General features: G+C 45.9%; 1 protein-coding gene across 1 annotated transcript in view; it reads left to right on the top strand.

Moving 5' to 3' along the window:
• GALNT17 (polypeptide N-acetylgalactosaminyltransferase 17) overlaps window positions 1-23,887 on the top strand; it is a 169,846-nt gene that overhangs the window by 66,772 nt on the left and 79,187 nt on the right. The window contains exon 5 of the mRNA XM_088530133.1: window positions 2,135-2,332. Within this exon, the coding sequence (XP_088386259.1) occupies window positions 2,135-2,332 (198 nt within the window). The remainder of the gene's footprint in view (window positions 1-2,134; window positions 2,333-23,887) is intronic.

Below are 23,887 nucleotides of genomic sequence, written 5' to 3'. Positions count from 1 at the left end.
TATCTTTAGTAGGCATGGCGGTGAGGGGTTTGTGTTTGGACTTGATGGTCCTAAAGGTCTTTTTCAACCCGAGGAACCACCCCAGGAAACTCTGTCCTTGCCCTTCTTCTCTGTAGTCATTCTTCTCCATCTTTTTACATGCCCCCGACACATGCTTCATTTGTGTTTTTGTGTTGATTTTCCACTTCATGAGCCCCAAGTAATTTCTGGAAGATAAAAAGAAAAAAATAGAAAAAAACAAAGAAAAAAGTAAGAAAAGATCAGACAAAGGGTTGAAAGAGCTTTCTCTTTCCTGATTCCTTGTTCTGCAGCTGGATCCCACTGGGAAAGACTTGTGTTTTAGACTGATTTGTTTCTTCTGCAGCTAAGAGTAAGTGCAAAGGTGCAGAAAGAAAATACTGAAACTGGAGGTAGAAGAGGCTCTCCTGTATGTGATTTGAACAGAGAAAAACATCCTCAAGAAAGAGTCCTGCAAAGGAGGAACTCTGGGCAGTTACTGGATTCTTCCTAACACTGATGCAGCTGAAGGGCACATTTAGAAGGCTGTTTCTTATGTTGATACCTGCATTCCTGTCTAAATGTTCCTCTTTTCAGGTCATTAAGTTTTCCAACCCGATATTATTGATATGCGTAAGGAGCTACAGTTTACTGAACTGTTACAACAGCTCTTTCTAGGGATAGAAATTGAGCTTTTCTGCAGCGTGGACTGGACTCGCTCTGCCTCGCTTTCCCAGGAGGCATCAAGAGCAAAGTGGCCCCTTGAGGTGGCAGGTTGGGCCCTGTTTGGTCAGTGGCCCCTGGGCTCTTGGGATGGCTGGTCTGCTCTGAACACATTTGACTGAAGGGGAAGAGGAGGCCTAGAGCTGCATTTGGAGGTCATGGAGTCTGTATGTGGATTCTAGAACAGTCTTTCAGGAAAGAAGTGGTAGTAGACTTTGACCCGTTTTGCCCAGGATTATTTTTTGGACTTGAGGAAAGCTCAGGCTTGATAAATCACAGTTCAGACAACCAAAAAACACGTACTGGCCTGCTTTGCAGAAGAGAAGGTTTTAAGCCAGGCTTCCTATGGTTCTCCAGCAAAATATGGGCTGCATTTTCATGCAGGGGGTCTATCTGTGTGTGAAAGCAGTTACCCTATAGATGCACATCTGCATTTTGCAGAAAATCACTGTCCATATGCAATAGAGGTACCCAAAGAGCAGCCATGCTGTGACAAACCAAGGGCTTAAGTAGCCTGCTGTTATATCACTAGCAACATCCAAAATCCTAGGAAATATGCAAGAACAGGAGTGGGGCGTATGGTATTCTGTGGAGTACTCTACCGGCCTCCAGCTATTTGCAGATGTGAGAGTGTCTTGGCTTCTAAGTGCTCAACAACCCTTCTTGTATTCACTGTGAGCTTTTATCTCCCCTTGGCTTGCATAAACTTTTGACATTCACAGCATCCTTCGGTGAGGAGCTTCCCAGCTGAACTGCCGGCCTCTTTTTGTATATCCTGGAGCCTTCTGCCTACCTTTTTTATTTGATGGCCCAAAGCTCTTGTATGGGAGGAGTCACCAGGCACTTTTTCTGTGCCTGTCTACAGTCAGTCCATGCTGCAAAATTAGCTCTTAGTTAATGTACTGTTGTGGTTTTTTTTTGTTATCTTAATAAAGATTTCAGGAACACTCAGTTTGAGACTATGGATATTTATTTTGAATTAAAAAGTTAGTAATACAGAATTAATATTTAATGGTGCTTTTTAAGCCAGCATACTAGTGAAAACAGGGAGTACTAACTCTGCAGGAAAAGATAAGCTACAGCTTTGGAGGTTTTCATTCATTTCCATAGCTTAAGGTCTGAGTTTGTGGAAAATAGTTTTCTGCTTGCACTGATGGTCTCAGCTGGTCCCTGAATTTTGCATAGGGAGAGTCAGATTGCAAGAGAGCCATAAAGCTCTCCCCAGATATTTGGGATTTTGGCTGTTTAAGCTCTCAGTATCGTGCCTGTCCCTGCAGACAACTCACGATAGCTCCACACAAGATGTGTCCAGGTGGGAAATTCCATGAGGCGGAAGCACAGAAACCTCTTGCTGCATCTGTGTATGTTTAAATTAACAGTCCCTTCCTGCCCTCTGCTTCTTTCTGCCCCGTAGGGCTGAGCCAGTGCTCTCGCGCATTCAGGAAAACCGCCGCAGGGTCATTCTTCCCTCGATAGACAACATCAAGCAGGACAACTTCGAGGTGCAGCGCTACGAGAACTCGGCCCACGGGTACAGCTGGGAGCTGTGGTGCATGTACATCAGCCCGCCCAAGGACTGGTGGGACGCCGGCGACCCCTCGCTGCCCATCAGGTACGGCGTCGAGCCTGCTGACGGTGCCGAGGCCAGGGAGCCGCTCCAGAGCTGCTGGCCATGGTGCAGTGGCACAAGGTTGGGTTGTGACACTGACTGGTTGGGTTGTTACGCAAGCCAGGAAGGGGCACTTTGGGTTTTATGATGACGAGTGGATTTGGTACCATGCTGAAAACATTAGGGAGGAGCGGGAATTATGTAGAATTGTGCAACCCTACGTTTAACTGCGTATGGCAAAGTTGCTTTGCTTATGGAGCTGAACTTTTGCAGATCATTAGAAATAAGGTACTGATTCTCTTATAATAAATTAATATGTATGTTTAAAAGGAAAGCTGCTGTGTTTTCTCAAATAAAAATGTGTTTTATTTTAGGGGAGACTTGCTGTAAAAAAAAAAAAAAAAAAAGGAAAAAAAACTTATTCTAACGCTGGGGGTAATGTAGTCAGTGAACTGTGCAACTTTGTTCCCTCATAGACTTTAGGCATGGGGTGGGCTGGTTTTGATAGAACATAAATGGAGAAATACCACAGTGTAGGCGGAGGACTGGAGTTGCTTCATGTGAGAAGTCCAATTATTTTCTATTGATAGCCCCTAATATCAAAGCGATGCTCTGGCCAGGAAGACTTTTCCACCCAGAAATGGAATATATTACTCTTAGCTTGATTAATATGGAGAAAACTTGTTCCAAGGCATGTAACAGATGCAGCTATACAAATGTATACCTGATCTAAATCCAAATACCTGTGCTTTGGTCAACAATTTAATCCCTGGGAGCTGCTGATGGATCTATTTGCATTTATACAGCAGCTTTTTTATTTCTCTGGGCTTTGCTTCCTTGCTCCAGGTGTCCTGTAGAGCTATTAGAGCAGGAAGGGGTGGTTTATGCTGGACAGGCATCAAGCCCTTGAGGGAGAGACAGTCATTTTTAAGCACATGCAGGCTGCTGGAGTTGTTAAGGGAATGGATTGATGCCTGGGGTGTGCAGAGGTGAAGCTGAGCAGATGAAAAGCCTTTTCAGGTCGTATGTGAGCAGTGGGGCTGCAGTGCGACTTCCCTACGGACAGACTGGTGGCTCTGGAGGATCGTGAGAGTGGATGGTCCCAAAGAGGGGCTTTTTTCAGCCCATGGATGTGTAATTGGGGGAATTATTGCATGGAGAGGAAGACACCTTTACTAAGCTGAATGGTTGGGAGACACAGGCAGGCTTTGAGCATAAGGCCGTGAGACATGGCTTTAGGAGCTTCCTGACATTGAAAATGGCAGGTAGGAAGCACTGATGAAACTGGATCCCCTAAAATATAACACTTAGATGCTTGTCTTGACATTCTGTTGTGTTTCTCTTTGTAAACCTCTTTTGTAGCCGCAGCAGTTAAGAGAAGCAAGCTGGAGCAGAGACAGATCTGGAAGGGCAGACTCGTGTGTAGAAAAAGAGGGTGCCTAATGGCAGAGCAGAAGAGAAGAGGACGACAAAATGGTGGAAGGAGTGAGCATTGGAGAAGGGAGGGAGAGAGCCGTGGAAAGTGGGGAGAAATGGAAGGACAGCCTTTAAGAGAGGGGATGGTGAGTTTGGGACCTTGGCTAAGGCAAAGAAAAAGGCAAAAGTCAGCTGTGATTTGCTTGCAGAGATGGATGTGTTAAGGCAATGGGAAGCAGGTAATAATAGATACAAAAAGGAGCAAGGAGAGAGTGCTCAAAGTGCAAAGGCAGGACAGGTTGGGGGCCCAACCCCAAGGAAGAGATGGGGGGCAGGTGTCAAGGGGAGTCGGACGCACCCTGGGCGTGCAGGCAGAGGAGGGGCCCTTTGCACGGGTGTGGGTGGCCCGCGGGGCCCTGTGTGGCGGAGGAGGCCGGGAGCAGGGCCGGGCCGCCCCGCGCACCCCTCGCCTCCTCCGTGCGCTCCTCAGATGCAGCTGCCGTCACCAAAGGCAGCTGCCAGGGCCGGGGGTGTGAACGGGGTCCCCCAAGGTGCAAGTACCGCTCTTGTTGGCTGCTTTGGCTTTGAGCCAGGGGAGAGCGTTAAGCTTTGAGCCAGGTGCTTTCATCTGCTGCTGTAGAAATGACGTGTTGGCCATGGAAGCGTCATGTGAGGTTCTTTGGCTGTTTTTCCAGCAAAAAGTCATAGGTTGTTATCCTGCCTTTTTCCCTTATTTATTTATTTATTTTAATTTTTTTGGTCTTTAAAATCTATGGATGATAAAATACAAAGGGATATTGAGCCTTATTTCTGCATTAGGCAGATTGTAAACTGTGACTGATTTCAACAAGCTGGAGGTGAGAGAGATGTGCCAGCCTGCTATGGGGTGGCCGTGGTGCCCCCGTCCCCCCTCTTTTGGAGGGTGATGTCAGAGTGGCTGCTGTCCCCATCAGCCCAGGTGGACCCTACAGGCTCAGGGATCTCCCTGCTCATCTCCTGAGCTGACTTTAACCAGCAGTGAGTTTGGGGACACCTGGGGACCTGGCTGTTACACAGGATGCATTGCAGTTATCTCCTTGCTCCATCAGAGGTACCAATAACGTGGACACAGCTGTCCAGGTCATGGGGTGTGAAAGTCGGGATTTGGGAGTTAGAGCATGAATGGAAAGGTGATGCCTTTGGAAAACTCTCTGAAAAAGCTCTTCTCAAGCAGGCACAGTAGCGTCACAATGATATTAAATAATTAAATGACTTACTAAAATAACATTGTTAACATGCACTAGGGGAAGGATTATGAGAAAGATAAATGGGTAGTGTCCACAACAAAACGCTAATGAAAAATACTGTCTCTTCCCATTATGTTGCATAACCGCATACAGACCAGAAATAAATGACTGCAGTTATTTTTTATGTCGTATGAGGCTGTGGAAGTATGCATTTCATGGCAATATTTGCATGAGAGGGATGCCAGTGCAGAGCTCCATGTAATTATGCATAGAATTAGAGGAAATTTCTTGAGTTATAATATACAAAGGTACATTAGTTTTCTAGTGACCTTTTAGGATAAAAAATTGGGAGAGAAGGCAGGCAGTTTATTCCTTTTTTTTTTTTTTTGCTGTTGGTGCATTGGGATTATGACAGCCCCAAGAATGGTCCCTGTCATTGCTCAGAGAGAGGTGTCTGCTCTAACGTGCCTGCAAGCCTCTGTGCATCAGCACCTACCAAATACTGGGCTGCAGAGACTGGAGACAGGCAGCTCTGGGAATACATTTGGAGACGATTTTCCCTCATGGATAATTCACAAGATATAATTATCCAGGCAAAGAGATCCGGTGGCTTGTAGTGCATCTGAAATATGGCCTAGTCTCAAACTGGCTCCAGGCTCCTACTTTATCCGGTAATATCCCCACAAGGAAACAGTCTCCCTGAACGACTAGGATGGATGTTGGTATAACACATGGCTTCCAGAAAGTGTCATCTTTCGTGGTTTTCCCATTAACATTAACAAATTTGATGCACAAGGATATCCTTTCTCTTAGCACTGAGATGCATGCAGGCGCTTTGGAAACGGTCTTTCCTTGGCAGCCTTAGGAGTCTCTGACTAGCTCTTCCCAGAAGATAAAATAGCAATTGCAGCGCAACATATCATACCTAAATTAAAGTCCCACAAGGGGAAGGCAGTAAGTGATGTAAGAAACATTCATCATACAAGTCCTTTACTTCATAAATGTGCTCCCATGTGGTTTTTCTGATTTCCTAGTCCAGATAGCACAGACGCATGCCAGAGTACCTGGACGTCCTTGGTGCTGGCAGATGTAGGCAGGATTTATCCAGTTCTTTCTTATTAATTGTATAGCCTGGATGAGTTTACTGAGAGTCCAGAAAAGCTGATGCTTTTTGTGTTCTGTAGGAAATAGAAAAAAAAAAAAATCCTTTGGGAGCGCAGTAGAAATGCAGGTTATCTGGAAATGGAGTATTATCTGGAAACAGGGCTGGAATCTGCCTTGAGGAAGGATTCCTTTCACAGTGGGAGAGTAACGTTTTTAATTTATTTTTCTTTTTGGGCTTCTTGGTGTATGGCCCCTCTGCTGCCCCAGCCCGAGGGGCTGCCAGTCCCAGTGCCCCCACTTCCTTCTGCTGCGTCAGGTTTTGTGAAAAAGCAGCTTTGGAGAAACTGCTGGTACCGGGAAGGTTTCTGGCCAGGCGTGCTGGGCACGTGGCCCTTGCAAGGCTCGTGGTTTGTAACTACATGTGCAAGGTATCGAGAGCTCCAGGGTCAGACTGGCGAGGAAATTAAATGCACTCTTGGATCTGTCCGGCTTCAAGAAGCCAAGCGAGTGGATAGTGCATGTGAAGGAGCCTGGAGGAACAGGGGTGTTTACTGAGCACCCTGGTTAACCTGTCCTGGTGACCGTGCGTGTCTCAACCCTCCGGAGAGCTGAGACACTCCAATCTCCTCTGCTTGCCTGCTGGGCCCATGGCAATACCGGGACCCCATTGCTCCCAAATAGCCATAAAAAGACTTCCTGATGCCTCTCTGATGTTTTTCCATACTCAGCTGATTGGACTGGGTCAATCCAATGGGCAAAAGGAAAACTGAGCAGCTTCAGTTAGTTGCAAAATGCTCCTTTGTGTGTCAGGGCTGAAGGCAAAGACCCAGGGTGACTTGGAGGTGACAAACGGACCCTTTTCCGAGCGCACAGAGTGCCAGCTGTGCGCCAGCTGTGAACCAGCGAGCGGGTTAAATTGGGCTTCGGATGGGGTTTTGCGGCAGCTGCTTTATGTGGGACTTAATCTTTAATGGTTTTGGAAGACAAAGGCTCATTTAATTAGTATTAAGTTCACTGTGAGTGGGAAATAGCTTTTGAGAGTTATGGTTTGTAAAAGAATAGAAAGGCTGGTGGATTTCTTTCTAAAGATTAAAATAATTTGAATTAACTCACCCAATTACCTGTTATCTCAGCCTCAGAAATACTAATGAATTTGCTCTCACAACATACTTACGAAAGAGAGAACCCTTATCCCTCTTGTATAAATGTTGCCAAGGTCAAGATAGGAAAAAAATAATAAAGAGGGTTTTGAGGTTATTAAATGTAACACGTGAGCGGCAAAAAGGTGCCTAATGGTATGGCTTAACAAAATTCTCGCAGTATTTATAATTACTGCCCAATTCCTAGACTGCAAATGCTGGCAGTGTCTCCCACTTCTGTCACTGTTGGTTTTGCTCACAGTGAGGCCAGAAGGATTTATTTGTAGACATCCCATTATGTTGTTTTTATTATTATAATGATTATTATCATTTTAGAAACCTCAGCTATCTGAACAACATGGTGTTGGAGCAAGTCATTCATCTTTCTTTTTTGCTCTGGGCATGGACACATTTGCCTTGGGGGCAGGTGAACTGCAGAGGAAGGTGAATCATTTCTGAGGTTTCTTGTGTGTGAGCTATAGTGTGAAATTACGAATGATACCCCCTGCTGACCCGGTGTTTTGTTGGTTCAGGCTGTAAGATTGTGTATTGCTGACCTTATTTTTTTCCTAATGCTTCCAGCAGCGGCCATCATGTTAACAGCTTTCAAAGAAAATAAAACCTTTTTATTTTCATTTACTGATAGATTCTTCCCTCTGTAAGAACTTCTGCAACTACTGTAGCCCAGTCTATGCTCAAACCTTTAAATGACCATAGAACTCAAGGGATTTTCTCAAATAACCTCTCGTGTCCTGCAGTATTGATGCAAATGAATTTTCAGGTGGCGGACGGCTTTTTTTTTCCTTTTGCCCCTTCATTTTTCACACAGTAGCATGCTGCGACCCTCTGTCAACCTCGGCAGGGAGCCGTGGACAAGCCTGCTTCAGCTATTATAAATATTTTCACCACCCTTCAAGCATTCAGTGCAGCAGTTGCATCAAAAGGCATCTGGCAACTCCAAGGTGTTGCAGGCCATTCAATGTAGATGACATTGTGAAGACCGGGCAGAATTTCAAGGATTATTTACTACTGAATATTTTAAAAATCAGCACTTTCTGGTTTTAATTGGAGCCCATGCAGCAGCATGATTCCTGTTTCTGTATAAACTGAGTTGAAGATGCTCTGGCTTTTCTGGCTCAGCTGCTTCCAAAGGCAAAGGGAAGGCTGGTTTCCCTGGGCTCCAGACCCGGAGCTGTCGTGGGGGCTCCCCGGGTTGGCCTGGGAGGCTGCTCGGTGCGCGTGGTCCCTTACGGGCACCGTGTGACTGTCCCTACGGCTGCTGAACGCGTACGGAGCTCCATGGGAAGAGCTCCCGCCTGGGGACGAGGTGGGTCTGCTGTGCCAGGGCTGGCTTTACTAGTGCTTCTAGGGGGGGAAAATATATATATATATATATATATATATCTTTTCTTCTTTTTGGCATTCATGGTAAAAGCATCTTCTCTTGTTGCCTTCTGACCCTCTCAAGCCCAAGTCATCCTTAGGGTGACTGCTGGAGGCAGGTGCTTCCATGTATAGTGGTCTCGAAACTAAAGTTTGGTCACTCCTGCCTGCTAAAGTCAGCACAGAGGCTTCTGAAACCAAAGTAACAAAAGAAGAAATGAAGAGATGATTTTTCACCCATGTTTAATATACGGTGGCCTTGCTTGGGCTCAGACCCTGGGAAAGGGGAAGCTTTAGGTCAGAGTCTTTCACTAAACATGTCACCCGTCTCTGAACTAAATTGCACCCATTAGTGTTTTACCAGCTTCAAAAGTGCTTTGCAAGGAACCTTGTTGGCTCTCACAGTTAGAGTTTGCTTTTTAATCCAAAGTTTTGCAGTAACGGTTTGAGGCACAAAGGAAGAACATTTAATTGACTTTCCTGATTTTAATTTTAAATGTGACTTTGTATCAAGGAGAAGCCAACCCCAAGCAGTTAGACAAAGTGGCTTTTGCTTGCTGGAGGGCTGCTTTTAAGCTCCTAAGCTGCATAGCCATTCCCTGGGGTGTAAAAAATGTGCTGTGGACTTTGGACAGTTCAAAGCTCAGATTGCCTGTGTCGTGCATTTTTATGATGAATGCTACATCTGGTAATTTTAATGCTACATAATTTAATGCAAAGCACGAGAGAAGTTTATGCAGTCTCTGGTTAACAACACCTGTGTCATTGCCGGAGGAGCCATAAAGGTTGGGGGTGTAGCTGAGATTTGAGCGTGTGTAGGTGGTTAGTGGTAGCCCAGGTGCTAACTAGCCGTGTCCATGAGTGTTTTGTGCTGTGTCCTGTTTAAAAAAAAAATCCATTTCTGTAAGACTTGTGATTGTGAACATTGACTTCATCTGAGAGCTGTGAGGCTCTACAGAAACCAAGGGGAAGATTCTCCCCAACTGCCAAGTCTTAGGAGGGGGCCCTCCATGGCTGTGGTTTTTGCCTTTATAAATTGGAGGAAAGCTTTGGCAAGATCAATTCTCCTGCAGCTTTGGAGCGTCCTTTAAAACGTTGTCATCTTAAACACCAAAGCGTTGTGGCTGGAACACTCGTGTATGGCCAGTTTGGCCAAGCGACCATCACGAAGGCAACATCTATGAGCGCTGTAGATGGTTGGGGGCAAGTGGGGACACTGCTCTGTGCTGATTCTTCCTGCAGGTGAATCTTCTGAGTCTCCCTTTGAGCATCAAAGCCAGAGCATTCAGAAAGAACCTGTAAAATGGGGCCAGAGGGGGTTAACTGCAGGCCTTGCACCTGCACCAGGTTAATGGAGAGTGCAGACAGCAAATCTACTCTCCTAAAGGGTGGATAATAGTTTTTTGGAATAAAATGGTAATAGTTTTTTGGAATAAAATGCTTATATAATTCCTTCCCATAAAAGAACTTGTTCTACGGGAAGAATTGGCCTCTATATTTTTAAAGTTTTACATAATAAGACCATTTTGATAAAAATAATAAATAAGTTTATTCTGATTAAAGCCAGCAACAACATCAACAACAAAAAAGCTTGCACTGACAAAACTTTAAATCTGAGCCCTTGTCACAAAAACAGTCTTTATTGATGTCAAAGTTGCTTCAGAAAAGGAAAGAATAAACAGCATTTGGCCTTCAATTTGCAAAGGGTTGTTTTTTTTCCCCCTCAGTGGCATTAAATAGACAGAGAAGATGGGAATTGAATTATTTAACAATTGCTAGTGAAATGGAGCTTCTGTCAGCCTGCTTTCACTGGAGCAATCTTATGAATCAAAACAGCACAATCTGGGGCAGCACCAACGTGCAGGGCGCTCATCCCTACTTGTTTCCAAGTAGCCCATGCAGCGGGTTGGTGAGTTAAGGCCGACAGAGCCTTTTCTGTGGTCTGTCTGCAGCTCCCCTCGGAGGAGGCCGCAGCCGATGAATTAAACGAACGCCTTTTTATTTCCAAAGCCAGGGGGAATCCCACAAGGAGGAGGTGGGGAATGTGGGTCTTTGAATTTCTTGATTTCTTTGGCAGACAGCAACCAAGCGATTTATTGGCCAAACCCAATCTATTCCTATTAAGAAGCAAGTGTGTAATGACTTTGGAGGTGGGTGTTCACAACAAAGAAGTGATAATCGATTCGATTGCACTTGGTGACAAAATATAGCAGCCCTTCATCAAACAGACTTAAAAGAGAGTTTCAGAGCTGGTGCTGAGGGCTATGATTTTCTTTCATGTGCACTTTAATTCGCTGTCCTTTTCAGTTGGTGGTGCATAAATAGGCATAGTTTAAATTAAAGGAAAAATACATCCTTCGTTTCATGTCCATCAGTTAGGCATTAAATGTTTGATGCCTGAAAGCTCCAAGTTGCCTCCGCTTGGGAATGCCGGAGGCTTTTGTAAGCTCCTGCTCTAGCCTTGCCCAGGGCGCTGAGCTGCTGGTGTGTGTTGGATAGTCTAAATTAAATCTTCTTGAGGTTAAATCTCTAAATGCTGGTGCTGCGCTTGTAAAGTGCATGCACCTGGGTGCAAGCAGAAGGCTTGCCTGCCCACCATGTACTTAGCAGGAAAGTGTATTTTGGGGCTTGTGTCCTGAGCAGGTGACCTGCCTGCACGGAGCCGAGGGCTGTGGCTGCTCTCGTAGCCCGTCAGGGGCACCCATAGGTGCCCGGTGGCCGTGCGGGCACCGTGGGCAAGGCCGGGAGCAGTCACCGTCCTTCTGAGCTGCTGCTGGGTTTCCATCACAACGTGCAGGGCTCGGAAATCCTCAGACACGAGAAGCTGTGGAAGAGCAACTTGTTAGTTCCTCGCAGTGGTGCTGGTGTTGCCCGCTTGGGTCTCTGTTGAGCTGATATTAACCCTTTGCTGAAAGATTGGCACCCTCTTAGCATTCTGTATTTCCATTGGGCTGCTTTAGCCTCTGTGGGGAGAGCAAGGCCAACGCTGCCAGGTATGTGTTATGGTGGCACTTTGCTTTGCATTGGGACTCAACCAAGACAGGTGGCTCTGCTTGAGTGGGACAGCAGTCCCTGACCTTCCCCAGGCGGTGCAGGGGGAGCCGAAGACACTTCCATGGAAACAAGAGGATGGAATTTTTGCTCTGATGCACGTTCCCTGCTTGTATTTCTTCCTTGACACCAACTGGTAAGGGAGGCTAGTTTTTCTGTGCTGGACACCCCGTCTGTTCAACAAATACCTTTCTTAGGTCCCGTTGCCTTGTAGTCACTCACCGCCTCAGGCATTGCATGGGCACCTGCTACTGAGCCCTTGGGCTGCGGTTGCTCTGGGCTTGATCCAAGCAGCGCTCGCTTGGCTCTGATTAATTCCTGCACGAACCTGCCCCTCTGTTTGGGGGTTAGGGACTAGTTCAAGCCCGCTGCATGAAGCCAAGAACCTGCCCGTCGGGAGGGCTGGCCCGGGCTCGCCTGCTCCAGGGCAGCCCCTCTGCGGCACAGCCTGAGCCCAGAGCGCTGGGGTGGCCGGTGGCTTCGTGTCCCCCGCGAGGCTGCGCACCTTGCGCGGCTCCTTTAGCATCGGGGCTCCTTGCCAGTTGGCCTAATGGAAGTGAAGCCCCTTGTGCTGCTGCTTGGAGGGAGTGCTGTGAGTTAGGGTGGGCCGGTAAGACATAAGCTGCTGTGGACAGGGGTGGACTCGCGGATCTTTTCTTCATGTGAGTTTTTATCCTTCTTCTCTTTGGAACTCTATTTCTGTCATCCATCCCTTCTTTTGCTCTCATCTTCGAGCAAGCCTGGGGCAGGCATTACAGCATGGTGTGGCGTTTCTTGAACGTTCTTCCCATCTCTCGCTGTGGTTTCCCTCAGGAAAAAACATTTGGAGGGCAGGGGGAGACACAAAATATTTAAACAAACAGCTGTCAGTGGCTTTGCTTGGTGCTGTAAGACCTCAAAGTTCTGTATTTGCAGCCAGCTGGGCCTTCCCAATGGGAGAACTGGCCTGAACAGGAGGGTTGCGGGAGCTCGGCCAGGCTTCCTGGCAGCGGAGGACAGCAGGGGACTTCTCCATGGTCCGTATCCAGATCCTCCTCTGGAGGGATTCGCTGCTCCCCACGGAGAGGAAGGTGTTTAGTCTCTGCAAGTTCTTCACAAAGTCGCTGCTTCTGGATGTTTTGCAAGAGCGCTTCCCTCCACCGAGCATTACACTAGCGTCAGTAGACGGTAATAGCCCATTCTGTTACCGGTGCTGCCACCACCGCCACTCTATTTTTCTTTGCAATTAGAAAAGCCATCAGTCATTTTCACAAATGTGCACCTTATAATTGCCTTCCTTCTCGCTCCCCGTTTAGTGTAGATGTTCTTGTCAAGACCAGCCCAGGGAGAAAAGGATGTCTGACAGGTCTGAGAGCTGTGCAGAGATTCTCTACAAATATATTTTCCACGTGGGATTTAATGACCATGTGATTTAACGTTTTGGCTTCTTTTTAGAGGAAAGATTTTTTTTTTCCTTGCTATTATAATGACAGATTTTTTTCTTTAAATGTGAGAAGTCTGCTAAGGCTGTGTGCCAGGAAGCAGTATCTTTAATTCCCCTCAAAAAAGAGCCTTTTGATGAGGAAAACAGGAGCTGGAACGCTGCAGACACTCGGGTAGTTGCCATTTTGAAACCGTGACATTCATCAGTAGAAAGACATGAACAATACATGGGGCCAAAAAGAGGCAGAGATAAAAGTTTGCATTGAGATAGGGCTGGGAGATGTAGATCGTTTATGTTTTTCTCAATGTTAGGGGGAATCGTGCAAGCTCCCTGGCCCTCTTCCAACGGGCTGTGTTGCACTGGAAGGGAGAACGAGACCGAATTTGATCCGAGTTTGATTGGAGAGAGTAATTCTTGCAGCAGAATGGACACATTAAAGCTCGCACGTACCTGCACGGCTTTTAATTTTACAGAAAGATCAAATGGTTGGTCATGTAAGAGTGAGTGGTACCATTATAGCTTTAATTATATTAGCATGCAAAGTGGGCATTAATTTGGTTTAAAATGAAGCGTGAATATTCCCTGAGTTATTTTCTCTCTTCTCAATATAGTTGCAACTTTTTATAAAGACTTGTGATGTGTTAATTCATTTCCTCCTTTCTTTTTGGTGAAGGAAAAAGACACGAACACTTACTAACCAATGTGATATCAACCCACTTCTGAAGCTTATCTTTTTGGTTCAGCTGATAGCTGTGTGGATATCATCTCAGAAGTAGACTAGAAATACAGAGAGGGAAGAAATTGCATCAGCTCTGGGTTTTGTCATTTCTACTTGTATGTACATGTTTACACTTGGACTGCCATGAGTTTCAGGGAGAAAAACTGGTTTGTTCTTCCTAATCAAAAGGTTTGATGAAGGTTTCTTTTTTCCCGTTATCTGAGTGAATGGTGTAGTTCTATTTTAAGAGATATTTTGTTTTCTCATTGTGACACTCTGTTTTGCCCGTTGGTCAACAAAACTTAACGTTTCCGGTCTAATATTGCTGCAGTTGCAAGCAGAGAGAAGCACACAATATGCAATATTATTTAATGATGGGGATTGGAACTCTGACTGAAGGATGGTCTAAAAATAGACTGTGGAAGGAAATGAGAGATTCCAGTTACTCTTGGAACAGAAATGATGAGATTGGGGAAGCAGATGGTTGGTTTGCTGCAAGGCAGAACTGATTGCTCCAGCTGATTTTTGGGATGGGCACACTTAGTTATTGCCAAGGAAAATCACTTGGGCATTCACGAAGACAAGTGTAATAAAGGATTAATAGTTTTGCTGGCCTGTGGCACCAGACTGATGTTCCCCCCACATCTGGGACACCAAAGCAGTGATCAGAAAGAACTCTGAATGTTGCATGTAGGAAGATGCTTTTTCATCCTGTGTTCTGGGGAGATCTTGACATAAACCAAGGAGCTTTGCAGATCTATTAGTTATTAGGGCTGTGCAATAGAGGCGCATTTTCCATTTTAGCAAGAAATAGCCTCACTGAAAGACGAGGTAGTACGACTGCTTTTTTCTGCTGAGCAGTCCCTGATTTATGATTAGCTTAGTCAAGAAAAGCCTCCATGTCTAGTAAGAGAGACTCATTTTTAACTCTGGGGGAGCACTTTCTTTTCAGACCATAGTTTATTTTTCTACTTTTGCGAAATGGACTTTACCATAGAAATAAATCACCAGAGCATTACTAAATTAAAAGTATGTGCAAAGCCAGGCAGTACAGCAAGCCAAGGTTAAACTTGGATCGGGAGATCAGATTATAATTCCATCAGTCTTTTCTCCTACTCTGGCTCATAATTTTGTACATAAGTGAGCTCAGTAACCATTTCAACGATATGTATGCCGCACTGCTTTGGAGAGCAGTCTCCTGGTCCTCATGTTCCTGTTTTGGGTCATGTACATCATTGCACTAATGTGCTATAACTGCACTCCTAGATGCCACAGTTTATTTGGATATAAAAGAATTACGCTTGCTTGGAGCAGAGATTAACATCGAGTTTACCTATTCCCTTGGTGCCGAAAAAGAAAACAAAAAGCAAGCATTTTCTGTCAAAAAATGCCAGAGGTACCAAGGTGCCTGATGATGGTGCCTAAAGGGATTTGCAAAATACACATCAGATGCTTCAAGATCAGTGTAATGCAAGGGACCTCATTTGGCATTTCTGCTGATCTTACATTTCAGGAACATTATGTCCCCTTAAAACACTCATCTTTAATTACTCCGCACCTCCGTTTCCATCGGTAAAATGAATGTGAAGGTATGTTCTTCTTTTTTCCTCCCACTTCTCTTCCAACTGCTGAAAGCTCAATGTGGCAGAGTACTTGAGTATGCTCCGACCTAGATGAGCTTAAATAGGAGGATTTAAATAGTGCTAAATGTGAGCTACACAGCCAAGTACTTTGCCAAATCCCAACCACTGCTCGTAATGGCTTTTGAACAGGTCTTTTTGCTATTTGTTTGCTGTAATCTTGATCAGTTGTCTGGATGCCATTGCTAAACAAATGGGATGATAATTAGCATAGCAACATCAGAGGAAGTTTATTTTTCCGTCTGTAATGAGGATGATGATAATTAAACATGCATGACCTCACTAGACAGAATATGAATCAATTAAAGTTAAAGCTGTTTGGGAATTCTTTCTCTCCTGTGAAGTTTTTTCAGAGAAAGCAACAACAATATAACAGGTCTTAATGAAAAGAGTTTGAGCTCATTTCTACCTCCCGCCCCAAATGTGAAAAAAGGGAAGTGCTGTGATTCTTCAGGGGTGGATTTTTAATGGTATCTCCCTCCCCCTCATCCCAGCCTTCAAATCCTTCTCTAATAAGCCATGTCTTGTGCGCATTTCTATTTAGATGAACTTTTTCATTGCCAAAAATAAGAAAAACTTTTCAGCTGGTTCTGACACCGTCTAGCGAAGCTCAGATCTGCCATCTGCGAATGCCTTCCCGCAGTGCGTGTAGGGAGCCTCATTCCACTCGCACTGCGGCCAAGGGGGTGCAGAAATTACTTTTATAATGCATCCTATTTTCCTATGTGTCAGTGAATACCATGCTAAAACCGTTTATTTTATGGGAAAAGGTTATTACAGGCAAACTGCAATGATGAAGCAAAAACTGAATAAAACCTTGGAACCCACCTTTGGTGGCATGAAGAGGTGTGTATATTACCTTCCCTTCCCTCCATGAAGGGTACCCAAGAGCATTCCTCCAAAGCAGAGATGAAAGTGTGCACATTCGTTCTGCTTGCCAAAAAAAGTCTCCTCTTCAAAAAATAAATTCTGGTGGCACTGTAGCAGTTGCCACCAAGCTTGCTTCAGACTGTTTGCTTTGTTTTAATTGGGTTTTCTCTTTTTTGAGAGCTGCATGAAACCTCCAGCTGGCAGCAGGACACAACCCTGTTGAGTTGCTGCTTTGAGTGTTGACCGAATGTGATGCCCAGGTGGCTGTAGGTCGCTCTTGAGCGTCCTACGATGTCTTTGCAGACCCTTTGGTTAGAGCTCTTCTGATCTATGATTCATCAAACATGAGGAAGGGATGAAAGCAAAATGCAGCAGCTGACTCTAATGCCATGGTGTGGACACGCACTGCGGCCAGCAAAGCTCTAGATCCAGCCGAGCTCTGCTGGCTTCCAAATGAGCCTCTCCTGAAGCCCTCACTGTTCCGGGTGAGTATCTGCATATTGAGTAGCAGCATATTGAGCATGCTTGTGGTTTTGTTCCTCCACCTTCCCATCACCCAAAAAATTATAGCAATTTTTTTTCCTTTCCTTTTCCCAAGACTTCCATTCCCTAGTAGTTGGTGTATAAGAGAGGTTGGCTCTTAAAATTTGAACTAGTGTGATTTGGCACTTGGCTGAGCTTGCGATGGGGACATTTACAATTTAGATTTTCAGATGAGAAGGGGCCTCGCGTCTGATGAACGACGTGACGTGGCCTCGCGCCCGCTCGGGTGTCGTTCTAGCTGTGCTCAACCTCAGCCACGCGTTGTCTCACTGGAGCGCCGGGCCAGAACAGCATCATGGATTTTCACATTTTTCCAATCAATCTGTTGCTGATTTCTCCCATTTTCCATGATCATGGAGGAAAAGATTCTGAAGTGAGAGGTAAGGTGCGTCTCAGAGGGTACCCCAGAAGTAGGCAAAGCACCTTAGCTAGCCTAGCACATCCTTGCTTTATTTCATCTATTTTGTTTAAGTTTCGTATCTGCAGAGCAGACTAGTTACAGCCAACTGTGGTTTGTGTTATTTTTATAGACCGGGCTAAAAGCACCAAAGCGACTATCTGCAGGTATCCAATAAAAGGGGTTATTGCCAATCCAGGAATGGCCACCAGTCGAGTTTAGGTGAGGGCTGGGGAAGATGTTAATCACTCTGCTGCAAACAACTGCGTTATCTTCCTGTGTGCCAGGCCGCAGCCGCTATCATCTTTCATTTGGCCATTTTGCCTAAGCCAGCTCTTTCCAATGGCTCTCCGAAGAGTAAAAAGCTTCAAAAATGCCTTTAGGAAATCACTGGCTGATGTTTTTATTGGCCACAGCTCAGATTGTTAATTTAAATGCTTCAGATTGAAATGCGGCTCCTCCTGAGCTGCAAGGTTAGGTGTGTGCCTGTGGGGAACGCAGGACTGCCCTGCAGCTCCGCGATGAGCTGATGAGGAGGAGGAGCAAGGAGTAATGAGGAGCGCCGGGACGTGACCGCCCGGCCCTCAGCTCCTGCTCAGGTGGAGCTCTGGACTCTTCCCCCTGTGGAAGAGCATCTCCTGCACGGGGACACGGGGCCTGCGCAGCTCCTGGGTGTCTGCTGGGCCGAGCGCTGCTGTCGGAGACTCGCACTTCCACGCCTTGGACACGCTGCAGCAAAGAGCCCGCTTGGACTTCTTGGCTCAGCTCGCAGCTCCCTGCTGCCTCTGCCTGCGCTGCTGAAGGCCGTTCTGTGCGCGGTGCGGGACGCTGCTGCGGGAAGGATAACGCCCCGCGGGCTCCAAGGCTTTGTATCTAGCTTCCAACTCAAAATTTGCAGGAATCGCAGAGAGATGGGAGTTATAGAGCCTGCCAGGTGGATTTAGGGTCAAACCGTGTTTTAGTCTTGGAAGAGGAGGGAGGTTAAATCCCTGAACACGTGTGTAGTTGAAGTAGATAACTATAAAATGTAATGAATTTCATTAGAGTTCAAGGCTGTGCTGGGCTGGAGGCAGGAGCCTAATAAAAGGAAAGGGGGTTGAAATCTGGGTCTGTGGCTGTTCCTTAGGATAAATCTGGGGAACCATCTCTCTCTTTGGCCTCTTAATTGCACTATCAAGGCCTGTATTAAAAAGGCAGGATGCAAGTGACTGTGGCTGCCCAAGATGCTATTATAATTAGAGTAGTCCCTGAACCTTGTCCAAGCTTACAATGTAGTATCAATTCAGGTTAAATTGGGAAACTGAGCAGAAAATTGCTGTCTGGTGTTTTGAGTGGTTTTTGCATCTTCACATTATCTGATACGGGATCATTATGCACTGATGCAAAATGCCAGAAAGTAATGACACCGCGCTGCACGTAATGACCCTGGGAAGAAGAGGAAATGGTGAGATTTAGTTTCTTATGTAGTTTTGCAAAATAGAAGTGAAATCGGGTGCATGCTTTTTTGGCTTTAAGCCAAGGATGCAGCAGCACCCAAATTCCGCAGGGAACGGGGATCTATAAGTTGGGAAGAGCAGAGGGGAGAGTTGCCATGGAAATGCAGCTGATGTTGGAGTCGCAGCGCGTTGAGCGGCTCCTGTCACGGCTCGTTTTCCAGGGGAAGCCGAGAAGACCGTGAATTAAGGGGAAAAAATGTCTTAGGCGTTTGTGGCGACATGGGGCAGAGCCGCGGCAGGGGGAGCTCAGCAGGCAAACGCTGGCCGTCGTGGCTGCCCTGGTGGAGAAGGGAGCTGGAAGGGCCTTACAGCTTCCATCTGCAGGGATCCATCTCCTTCCTTCCCCATCTCCTGCTCCCCGTGTGGTTTCTCCCTCCCTTGAGGCTGTGCGAGCGGGGCTCCCTGAGGCACCCGGGAGGACCAGAAGCCGTGGAGCAACATGAACACCTCTCCGTGCTCATGGTGGCATCAAGGTTTCCCTCTACGTTGCCCTTTTCAGTGTTTTGGCAACCCATTTGCTTTCTGCTTGCGTTTCTTCCCTCAGTTGGTGTTGTCCTTGTTCAGCCTGTAAAGGAAATCGCAGGTGTCTGCGCGGGTTCGGGCGCAGCAGGGAGTTTCTTGCAGGTGCAGAAATGTCCATGTTCCCCTGCAAGTTACTTGCAATATGCCAAGTGATACGGAGTTGTTGTTTGATCCTATCCTTTAATTAGGAATTAAATTGCTTGCTGTCGTGTGACCTAATACATCACTTATTTTGAAATTGGATGAAACACCCAGGGGTATTTTTGTTATTTTTCTGTTTTTTTTTTTTTTTTTTTTTTTTTTTTGAGGGGGGAATAATTTCCTTGATGTGCAAAAGTAAATGAGGCCTCTATACCAACCTGGATCTTTATAGCCTCTCTTCAGGCTATTATGGTATAATTCAGGCTTTTTGAGTAAGAAGCAAACAGCAAATAAATGATTAACCTGTCTTTATAGTATTGAAATATGTCTGTATTTCTCGGCCACCCCATTTGTCATAGTGGCTGAATACAAATAAATGTGTATTTGAAGTATAATGTTTTGGACTGAATGAAAACAAGGGGCTTTAATGTCAAAGTTGCTGAGCGTTTATTATGGCTGGGTTTCGCCTGGCTCCCTTGGCTGGGGCTGGTCCCCCGTTTTCTTGGGCAACAAAGTTTCTCTGTGCTCTGAGTGTAACAACCCTGTTGTGGCCGGGATTAATGTGTTTGGCTAGCGGCTTATGATGTGCTTAAAAAACTTGGGCTGGGTAGAAGCTTGAAAAGACCAGTCTGTTCTGCAAAGTCATTTCTAAATGTGGAGAAACGAGAAGGCTTGACCTAGTGTGGAGCAAGAGGAAGGCAAAAGCTTTACAGAGATCCGGAGGCGAGGGATACTTTGGGGCTTTTTTATTTTTTTGGATTTTTAGAAGAGGAGGATTGGCAGTGAAATGGCTGCCACTTGGCCTTGGGAAGTGCACGTTTTGTGAAGCCTCGGCAGCTTTTTGGCCAAGGCCCAGATGGTCTCTCCACAAAGCCCCTTCCAAAGCAGGGGACAAGCTCTGCCTGGGGCCGAAGGCTGCAAAGTCAACGTGGCCCTCCCTGCCTCTCCTCCAAGCCCCGTCAGCACCAGCGGCCTTGGGGGCTCCCAGGCCTGTCCCTGCTTGGGCCGGGTGGTCGCTGCTGTCCCCGGAGCTGGTCGCCTCCCCGGGCAGCTTGGAGCTCCCCGTGGGGGTGCCAGGGCCGGGCACGCTGGGTTCTAATGCGCTTTCTAAAGCAAATGATGCTCCTTAGAACAAAGCGTCATTTATCTTTTCTTGATGATATATTTCCTTTAGGAGCAAAGAAAGGCTGCAAAAGAAAATTGAGCAGAGTTGCTACTGAATTCAAAAACACCGTGGTGATAAATACAGTTCTGAATAAACCTCCTTGTAGTCACAAATCAATTAATCTTTTCTTTCCATGCACTCTGTCCTGAGGATTTACTTTTTCATTGAGATTTTGCTAGCTGGTGCAGTCTATCTAATTCTTCACCTGGATAAATAACTAGTGACACTTTTATTCTAGAGCAAATCGGTATTATCTTTCTTGCCTTGTACAAGCAAAGGGAAAGTAGTCTTCATTTTATTTCATTTTATTTTTCTTTCCAGAGCAACCTGTTTTGATTTGTGTCTAAAAATGAGTTCAGGGCTTGACTCTGAGGAGCGCACAAGCAACACTATCAAGAAAACCTATAGCATTTCCTTACTTGAACCATCCTCTCTCTTCTTCCTCGTTCCCTGTGCACGCGTGTTACAACCTGGACTCTTACAGATCCGCTTATTCCCCAAAAAAAATGCAGGGGAGAAATGATGACAAACAGGATGTATTGTACTTAAGGCTAAACTTTATAACTCTACACATCGATTCCAAAGGTCTTCTGCATAACTGGCTTAAATAATGCAAACGTACAGCTAGCATTATTTTATGGTTTCTTAAAAATCATAGTTTTTAAGACCATAGTACGTTATTGCTTAAAATCATAGCAAGTTATTCTTTTGCTTTTCTTCTTCTAGAGACTTAATATTAAGGAGGTATATTCAGCAAACTGATCATCATCATACAGCCTAAAAACAGAATGGCCACTGAGTTCTTTCATCCAGATGATCCATGGGGAATGACAGTGTCCTTCACCTTTTATACTGCACTTACAAAAGGCAGCCAAAGAAAATCAGTGTGACATCCTTTGAGCCAAAAGATTAATTGTTAATAAAAAGTGATAGAGAATGTGGATCAGGAATTATGGCATCGCTTGTGTTTTGCTGTGGTCCTTGCCTTAGAAATAGTTATAAAAGGATAGAACATGGGAGTAGGAAGCTGGATTCCAGAACTTGTGAGAGCTTTCATCCCTGCTGGATGCAAACATTGACTGAGTTCTGAAATCCTAAGAAATAAGGATGTGCAAAGCCTCTAAAGAAGCCTTCTGCCCCAAAAGATTTTCTCTCATTAACATCCAACATCAAGGATGCTCCCCAAGAAGAAGCTTCCCTGTCTGTAAGTACAGTGGCCCATTAAATGTCATGCGTGGTTTACATCCTGCTATTTAAGAAGGAGAGATTTCTTTGCCTGGCTCTGTGTGGGAGAGGAAAAAAGGGCAAAGGAATAGTAATTAAATGAAAACCCTCTCGCAAAAGTCATGCGAAGTGTTGGCCATTGTGCACGATCTTTGAGGAAAACATGGTGTGTTGCGTCTCCAGCTGGGGAAAAAAGGCGGTGTCAGGCTTATTAGGTTTTACCACCTGCTGGTAAAACCTGTTTGCTTTCTGTTGGGCATGGAGGAGATCAACGTGCAACTGGAAGGAGGCGGGAGGAGGCCAAGGGCCTGGCTGGGCCATCTTGTCCGTCTCGAAGGAGCAGCGACGCGCCAACAGCAGCGTGAGTCACACGAGCTAAAATGAACTTATAACAATGGGAAACTGTCCTAAAATGTCAAAGTTTAACAACTGCAAACATTAGGTACATTTACCAGTTAATGTAAGCCAGTAGCAGATGGTTCATAAAAGCTTCATGCTGGCTGTATAAATGGTTTCTGTTTAATTTGTTGATGGGAGTTGAAAGCCTTTATTGTCAGCTTGACCAACTGAACGTCATTCTGGTCAGTGAGATCTCTTTCTTGTTTTCTTTTTTTTTTTTTTTTTTTTTCTTTTCTTTTCTCTGGGGAAGGGAAGGGTTTTGAGGAATAAATCTTGTTCTACTTGCTCTTTGACCCCGGGACTATCTGGTGGTGTTTTAGTCTGTGTCAGGGTACTTCCTCTATAGATCCCAAACAAAACAAAGCATTTGATGGGTATTATTCAAACACACAGTAGAAGCCATCCTCGTTGTAAAGGCCTTGAAGTCTCAATAGCCAGATAAAAGTGTTTACAGGTAGAGTGGCGCATGGAGAACCAAAGTGGCTGGTGCAAGGTCGCACCTGAAGCTGCCAGGCAGGCAGAAATGGAGTTGTAGTGCTGTACCCTGAGGCCAAAATGCAAATTCGTATCCTCTCAGCACGCTCATCTCCCCTAAACTAAGCTCTTGTGTGGCATTTGCATGGTGTCATGCACACTGTGAAACAGAAAAATGATCGTGCTGAGTGAAAGAAGGGCTCTGCATTATGCACTAGCTCGTGAAAAATCTGCCTGGGTGCGATGAGTCTTCCTAGCGCATCCCGGAGACTGCCAGCTTCAACGTCCTAGAACCTGAATTACCCCCAAAGAGTGATGTGAGTGTCAGAGAGCTTGAGACTGCTCAGCATTTTGAGTAAATACTGGCTGTCCCCTGGGCAGACACCCAGCGCTGCTGGCACTTTGCAGATAAATGTGCTGGCATGGCTGTCTGCGGCCTGTGCTGACGGAGGCAGTGCGATGGGTTTGGAGAAGCCGGGCTCACTTGCCATGCATGATGCATGAGGCTCTTTTTGTATAAGCTTGAAAGACATCCCTGTCACTCCTGAAACGGATCCCTGAGGCCACCGCAGCGCAAGCTGACCCGTGGATCCCATATACAGCTTGACAGAGCTAGACCGTGCAGACCCGGTGAGACGGGGAGCTGGAAGCTAGGTGTGTGGGATGGATAGGGGTGGTCCGTGCCATGGACTATCCTGCCAGCTCTACAGACACAGTGGCCTGAGCCAGCAGCGTGGACTGCCCCGGTTGGTGAAGGCAGAGCCCTTCTAATGATGCTGCCTGTTTCCCCAGGGGACACTTTATCCCCTGGCTCCCTGTCAGTGTGGGCTGCAGGGATCCCTCCATCTCCTCGTGGGCTCGTCCTGCTGTCTCTAGTAGCTCTTGAATGCTCAGAGGTGGCAGAGCAGGGTGAGCATCAGCAGGTAGTTGGTCACTCACTTGTGATTAACAGATTAATTCATGTGTCATATCAGGAGCTGGTCCCAATTGCATGAAGTTCAGCAGGGGAAAAAAAAAAAACTGAAAATGCAGCATGCTACTGCTGCCCCTGCTCCATGAAGGAGCTAGCTATGACACTGCTGAGGATAAAAAGTTGACCTGCTTAGTCCCCTTACAGGGATAACACCTTGTTGTTGCATTGCACCTTTCCGGCAGTATTAGGAAAGATAATAGAAATGCAGATTGACTTTTCTCATTTCTCCCAGCAGTAAGAGAGAGAAAAGGATC

The sequence above is a fragment of the Tinamus guttatus genome, unplaced genomic scaffold, assembly GCF_059628265.1.
Source record: "Tinamus guttatus ecotype Peru unplaced genomic scaffold, ASM5962826v1 Tinamus_guttatus_pri_ptg000356l, whole genome shotgun sequence".
In the NCBI taxonomy this organism is placed as follows: domain Eukaryota; kingdom Metazoa; phylum Chordata; class Aves; order Tinamiformes; family Tinamidae; genus Tinamus; species Tinamus guttatus.
This window is presented reverse-complemented; position numbering and strand designations above follow the sequence as displayed.